Source organism: Nestor notabilis, unplaced genomic scaffold (genome assembly GCF_000696875.1).
Source record: "Nestor notabilis isolate BGI_N333 unplaced genomic scaffold, ASM69687v1 scaffold1602, whole genome shotgun sequence".
Lineage (NCBI taxonomy): Eukaryota > Metazoa > Chordata > Aves > Psittaciformes > Psittacidae > Nestor > Nestor notabilis.
The window spans coordinates 34229-41595 of record NW_009917830.1 but is presented as its reverse complement, the minus strand read 5'-3'; the positions used below and the strand labels follow the sequence as shown (position 1 = coordinate 41595).

Below are 7367 nucleotides of genomic sequence, written 5' to 3'. Positions count from 1 at the left end.
GGAAAGGAATCCCAGTCCTCTAACGGGACTGGTAACACAGCCCCTGGCACCCACATGCAATTCCCTTCCTACAAGGGTGGAAAGCCCGTGGTCCTGTCCGAGCATCCCCATTTCCACTGCTCAGTGCCTGCCCTGCGCAGTCATCCATAGGCAACACCTCAGAACATGTTCTGCAGGTCAGGGGAGTCAGGCTCTGCCAGGGTTAATTGGAAGGGGGAAATGGTTTCCAGACGTGATGAAGGTCCACTGAGAACATCACCCCAAAGGTACATCCCAAGGGGCTGACAGCTCAGGTCTTACCAACAACCCAGCACCAGAAACTGCCCCAGGCTGAGAGAGACGATAGAGCAGAGGCATCATAACATGGCGAGCAGGTTTCAGTGGCTGCAATGTTAATCTAGAGGAGGGACTATTGCTCCAGTACCATCCCTCCTTCACTAAACCAGGGCTCCTCGCCCAGTGGAGTGTCCCTGTACGCAGCAATCTCTTTTCTAACACCATTTATACAAAACACAAATGCAAAACTCTAGGTAAAAGAGAGGGGAAGCTGAGCTCCTCAATCCATAATCACAGAGGAGACAACGCTCAGAGCCAGAATTCAAACCACAGTTTCTAATCAGAATGCAATGTAATCACTGCAGCAGATGTCCAAGAGATAAAACTGTATGATTCTGAATTGCCAGCGATTAGTGCTCTGCATCTTGGAGAGCACAGAGATGCTCCGTTTCTATCTGCATACAGCCAACGTTCTGGAAGTATAAGCAGAAAGCATTTGAGACAATGAAAACTCCTTTCTGTTCCTCTCCTGCAGGATTTTAACAGAGGAAGTTCTCAGTAAGGCTCAGGTCTGCCCCTGAATCAGTCCATGATGGTGAGGGAGGGAAAAAGAGAAGCTGATCTTTTAGGAATGCAATTGGGAAAACCAGCATCACCTAGCTGGCACAGGGACGTTGTTGTGTTGCCAGAGACAGAGGCTGTGACAAAGAAAGAAAACATGGAGAGAAAATTCTTCTACCAAAGGAAAGCAGACAAGAGAAGTTAGTCTTGATGTGCACATCACTCACCTCGTAGTGATAATCCATGCAAGTTAACTCCCGCCAGCAGCGATCTCCTCGGATTTTAATCAGACCCTGGTGGGAAAAGACAGAAAATACCATCACAAATACTTTATTTTACTTTATCTTGTATGTCAGGGTATTATTGCAAGATGCTGAATACTCTGGTTCAACTACAGGGAGAGCTGGTAACAGCAGAGAAGCGCAGAGGCTCCCACACTGGCTCCTGGCATCACTGGGTACCAGGCAGGAGGTGCAGAGCATCAAAGAGCAATAGGAAAAACAAAGCTCTGCCACTGGGCCATGTCTGTGTAACAGTGAAAAAGCACCTGCAGACCTAAACCCACTGTGGCCACAACTTCATATCCAGACACAAATGTCTCCCTTTCCCAAAGCCAGCTATAGAGAAGGAAGCAGTGACACAGACTGGGATGGGACCTGCAGCCTCACAGAGCTGGACCCAGAGATGCAATCAAAGTAATTAGAGAAACAAAAGAGCAGAAGGGGAAGGAAGCTGACAGATCTAAACACAGATGAATGCCCTAATGACAGGTCTGCTCCACCTTAGGTTAGAGGTTGGCAATGAAATAAGCAGGTATCAGAGGTTCCTGTGCATTGATATTTCAGGGCAACAAGAGGGTGAAATTTCCAAATCAGTGGGTCCATTCCAGGGCTGGCAGTAATATTGGGATTAAATTTCTTTGCCTCAGTGATGAAGAGTAGAAAGGAATCAGTCGTCCACAGCAGGAAAGACACCTGGCCAGGGATGAGCCTGCTAGCAGGAAGCCCTGCAATCAAATCATGCCAGCCCCAAGGTATGCGGGTTCAGCCTGTCGGCTTTGATGTATGGGAAAGGTCCCTGATTAGGATCACAATATCCCAAATTGAGGAAAGCTTCACTAGTCAAAAGATTGAACCAGCTCTATCAGCTGCATACAATTAGGGGGGTTTTGCCTACCTAATTGTAATGTTCCTGCCTTCCTTAGTAGAAAAATACAGGGAGTTCCTGTAAGGACCCATTCCCGGATACACCAGGAGCATCCTGAAGCTTCTCTACATTTGCAGTAGGGAAGGCTTTCAGTAAGAGACCAGTGACCTTTCAGTGCTAATATCTGAGAGCTCAGGAGGAGATTCCAGCTCTATGGCACATCCTGGCCTATTGGTTTCATCCAAGTTGCTAAAAACCCATATCCTCACTCGCAGCATTAAACAAAGATTAGCAGGTTTGAGGCTCAGGAAAATTCCAAATTCCAGTTAAAGACCTTCCCCCTGCTCCCAAACTGTCCAGACCTTGTAAGTAAATATCCAGAAGCATCCACTTAGGAAGAAGCTCTTCGCTGTGAGAAGAAATACCCTGGTCTGGGAGGTCTCCATCTCAGCAGCATCATGAAAGGGACATCCCCTACCAGCACCAGCACCAAACCCCAGAGCTGGTCCAGAAGGCACAGAGAAAAGCACAGTGGATGCAAAGTGATATCACACAGGACTTGTGGGACAGGAGAGCAGGGTGGTGGGTACCGGTGGCTGCTCTGTAGTTTTACCCTCTAGTGAGTTAGTCAGCAGATCCCATCACTCTTCTCCACCACTCTGCAAGGACAGGAGCAGGAGAGGCAGGGACAAGACAGCTTTGCTGTCAACAGCCACAGCTTCATCTTCCCCTCCCGAGTCACCCACAGCTCACTCTGCCCCTCAGACCTTTTCTACAGTTACAGGATATGTTGATAGCATCTCACAGGATGTGCTGCTGCTGGCACAGGAGCCGGACAGACACTAAGAAAGGCTCTGTGCAAGAATGCTGCAACATTCAGAAGGACAGCTATCTTGATGACCTTCCCCTCCTACCTTGGCCAAGCTGTAATCAAGCTCTATTATTCAGCAGGGATAATTAAAACAAGTGTATGATAGAAAAGCACCATCCTGCAAATCAGAATCTTCCCTGCAATGAGTCACTAAGGGGCTGTTCATCACATTTTGTTTACTACAAAGCTTTCAAACAGGAAAGTCACTTAAAGCTCTTAATATCAAATCTGGTTTGCAGCACGGAAAACTCCCACTCTCATAATTAGGGGGCGTTTCAAGCCTTCTTTCCCCTGCTGCTGTCTTGGAGTCCACTTCCACTCCCACACTGGCATCTGAGTTCTCCAGTTCTTAAATGAAGTTAGACCAAGAAACAAGTGTATGTAGTGCATGAAAATCTACGTGCTCTGCAGGTCTGTTTCTGATCAGGAGCACCAGGAAAGGAGGATGAGACATGGTGCCTCGCTGAATTATCCCACTGGGAAGACCTGTGGATCCCTGGGTATGGCCACAGCCAGGATGAGTCTCACATAGCTTATTGCTCCGTGCTCGGATGGACTCTGGTTTTACACTCTCCCCTAATTATTTGGCTTCTGCTGACATTTCTGGATGTCAGCTCCTGTTCTCTTGAAGATGCAAACTTAGTTTGAGAGATGGTAACTGGGTCCAAGTGAGCACGGGACAGAAGGAGGAGGGGAGGAAATGGGCATCCCCACATCTGCTGGAGTTTCACATTCACTGGATTTCTCTCAGTCTGCTAACAATTCCCAATCCATTTCCAAGATTCCTGTGTGTATATTGAACTGGCCTGGACCCCACAGCTGCAGCACATTATGCTGCCATACCACACTTCATAGAATCATAGGAACAACTAGCTTGGGAAAGTCCTTTAAGATCACTGAGTCCAACCTTTACCCCAGCACTGCCAAGGCCATCATTAAACTGTGTTATTAAGGGCAAACTGATCTCCCCTCATGGCTGCTCCTCCTCTCCCACCAGGATGTCCCCTCGGACCAAAGCCCAGGGAAGGATCCTCATCCCCTGCACACAGACAAGCAGAAGGTGGTCCCAACCCTCCTCTCTTTGGATGAGGGGAGGACAAGTGAGGGTCCAGAAGGACAAGGAGCCGGAGGATGTGTGCATGGGACAACCCTATGAGCCTCCAGCAGACCTGGAAGACCCTCCTCACCTTTGGACATAAGCTACAAACATCCCCAAAATCACATTCCTAACTGCTTCCTTCCTGCAGGGCAGGTCTCGTACCTCCAGCTACCTCCTGGTAGCGTTGCTTGAGCAGAAGGAAAGGAGGGAAAGGAAACAGCCCATCTCCAGGCTCTCATGCAGCCAGGTACTCAGTTTTAAACATGACTGAAACCAAGCCCCACAGATCAGCCTGAGGTGGCTCAGATGTAAGAACAAACCTGGTGTTTCGCTGTGTTGGAGGCAATGCCTGGCTGTCAGACAGACCAGGATGGACATGTTCTAACAAAGGACTTCTCTGTTTCTTCTGGGGGGCATTTTCTGAGAGTCGGATCTACCTGATCCCTTCAACATCCAAGAACATACAAAGGTATTTAGAACGTTCAGTAGCCTCCAGGCAACAGCTACAGGCAGCTGCTACCACAAACCTGCTGTACCAGCCTCCAGCCCAACTGCTCCTTCTCTCATGTGTACAAACCTCTGGGTCCTGTAACGAATAAGTTCAAGGATCAGGAAGCAAATTAAAAAGCAACACCTGCAAAGCCCTCCTTGTATTTTCCAGCCATTGGTGTTTTCCATGTCAAGCATGGTTCCTGTCCCTCCTCCCAACTTCAGTTTCTCTCCGTGGTCTTCAAGCACCTCTATGTACCATGTGGGTTTTGATACAACATCAAAATTCACCTATTAGCACTAATTAATGCTGTCAGAAACTGGTGATGCTCACGGGCAGGCAATGAGAAGGAAATGACAGCTAAATGTGGACCCACCATAACTCACTTTGAAGACTGGACCGCACCTCAATGTACTAAACCATCCCTTTCTGAAGCATCCTGAAGATGCGAGTACAAGAAGACACCATCACAAAGAAGAAAACCTTTCTCATCCCACTTTCAGCTCCTTGTCCAACACAACCATCTCCCTGCCTTCTTATTAAACTTGCCTGCACAGAGGGGGGTACATGCCAGCTGGGAACGTCGTTATTCCCAATTATCTTACAACACACCGACCACAAGTCTGAAACACAGAGAAAAACCTCCAGATCCCAGACAATTGGATGTCACACTGAGTGTGGGTATTTATGCATTTAAGCTCATCCAGCTCCAACCCCTGCCACGGGCAGGGACACCTTCCACTAGAGCAGGTTGCTCCAAGCCCCTGTGTCCAACCTGGCCTTGAACACTGCCAGGGATGGGGCAGCCACAGCTTCTCTGGGCACCCTGTGCCAGCGCCTCAGCACCCTCATAGTGAGGGTCACTGCTCAGTTCAACTCACTGCTATTATAAGAAGTCATTGTTCTCATTTATACACGCTTCCATATTATTCCAGCTTGGCACAATGCTCCATGTGGCAACGCAACCATTTGGGAAACACAGAAAAGATGTGCTATAGGAGGCTCAGAGCACTGCCTTATTTCTCATCGTCTGAATTCCAAAATTACTTGAAAAGGTGGGTTTATTTCCCCCCTTTCTTTAAGTTGGCAAACTTAGGAAGTTTCTTTCTAGTCCTGAGCTAGCAAAGGATTAAGTGAACACTTGAATTCTGCCTTTATTTTGACATAAGGATTGGAGACCAATAGGCAGGAGATTGGGAATTTTGAAAATGGTTTTGTATTTCTCCCATTTTATGATCTGCTCTAATCATTAGATAAAACTAAAGAGTGTGGGGGTGTACTGCGGGGGAAGAAAATGGCTTTTAAGGCTTATTTTCTTTTCCCAGTGCTCAAGTCCAATGCACGCTCACACACTTACAACGCCAAGACAAAACCAAGCCCCCCCAGATCCCTGTTTGGACACTGCGGGTGGGTGAAGGGCCTTTCAAATCCCTTCATATCAGAAGGGAAAGCTACCCAGCAATACAAATTAAATAGGAGCTAAAGGGAAGGAAACAGGTGGCTCAATGAACCAGCATCTGCCCTTTCACCTCCGTGGCCTTGCTTTGAATCCAGCTCCAACCAAGATTATTAAATTCATACTGCTGGGATGGTGGCTACAAAGACGTGCTGGGGTTTGAGCACTCAGCCCAGCTCGTGGCAGCCACAACGTGTGCACCAGCCCCTTCCAGTAATAAGAAAACCCGGCCCGAGGAAGGGGAAAGTTGAGATCTTTGTCATATTAATTTAGAGCTGAGTGTGGCTCCAGGCCATTCTGCACACTCAGAAACCGCCCCGCATGAGAACTGTAAAATGTTCACCCTGGGTTGAATTAGCATCCAGAATGAATTATGTGCTCAATACCTCCTCCCCTCCTAAGCTGGCTCCCTTCAGGGCACGGCTGAGGAGCACAACAGAGGATGGAGATGCAGCACCTGCTTGTGCTTCAAAATCACCGACCTCCGGCGCTCCCAGGCTCACAAGGAAGGTGCATTCGATTCACCAGCATTTCTCACAGAGGAAGGAAAAATACATTGAGGGCTTTTTACTTATTAATTTGAATGGTGGTTAATAAAATGCCTGGTTTTAATCACTGGAGCCACTGCATCGTCCTCGCTCAGCCCCCACGTGCTTTCCATCCACCAGCCCTGCTCCATCCATGCGCTCCTGGTCATGTACGAACAGCATCTCCCAAACCCAGCCCTGGATGCACTGCACGTGTGGTGGGTGACTTCTGTCACTGTACTTCTACTTTCTTTGCCTGCTGTAGGTAAAAGAGGGCTGGAGCAGCTCTGCTCTGGAGCCAGGCTGAGAGAGCTGGGCTGGGGCAGCGGGAGAAGAGAAGGCTCCTCAAGGGGACACCTTAGAGCAGCTCCAGTACCTAAAGGGGCTCCAGGAAACCTGGAGAGAGGCTTTCGACAAGAGAAGTAGGGACAGGACAAGGGGGATGGCTTGAACCTGCCAGAGGGGAGATTGAGATGAGCTCTTGGACAGAAGCTCTTCCCTGTTAGTGTGCTGAGGTGCTGGTACAGTGTGCCCAGAGGAGCTGTGGCTGCCCCATCCCTGGCAGTGTTCAAGGCCAGGTTGGACACAGGGGCTTGGAGCAACCTGCTCTAGTGGAAGGTGTCCCTGCCCGGGGCAGGGGTTGGAGCTGGAGGAGCTTTAAGGCCCCTTTCAACTCAAACCAGTCTCTGATTCTATGATCATGTATGCTTGGAGACCCTACTTTGCCTCCAGCACCATCACTAGCACTGATAACTTACTACAGTGGTAAAGCAAAGATAACCACACAGTCACTTGAGCAGACCCCCAAGCAACCAGAGAAATAAAATCATATTTCCCAGCAAATTCTTAGCAGAACCCATGTGCACCAAACTTCCTCCTCCTGCCTGCTGCAGCACGGCCCAGCCAGCAAGGCTCCGAACGAGCCTGGTTTATAAACCTCC

General features: G+C 48.8%; 1 protein-coding gene across 1 annotated transcript in view; it reads right to left on the bottom strand.

Moving 5' to 3' along the window:
- LOC104401745 (lipase maturation factor 1-like) overlaps positions 1-7367 on the bottom strand; it is a gene marked incomplete at both ends in the record, with an annotated part of 141352 nt that overhangs the window by 123353 nt on the left and 10632 nt on the right. Inside the window, one exon of the mRNA XM_010009427.1 lies at positions 1065-1130. Within this exon, the coding sequence (XP_010007729.1) occupies positions 1065-1130 (66 nt within the window). The remainder of the gene's footprint in view (positions 1-1064; positions 1131-7367) is intronic.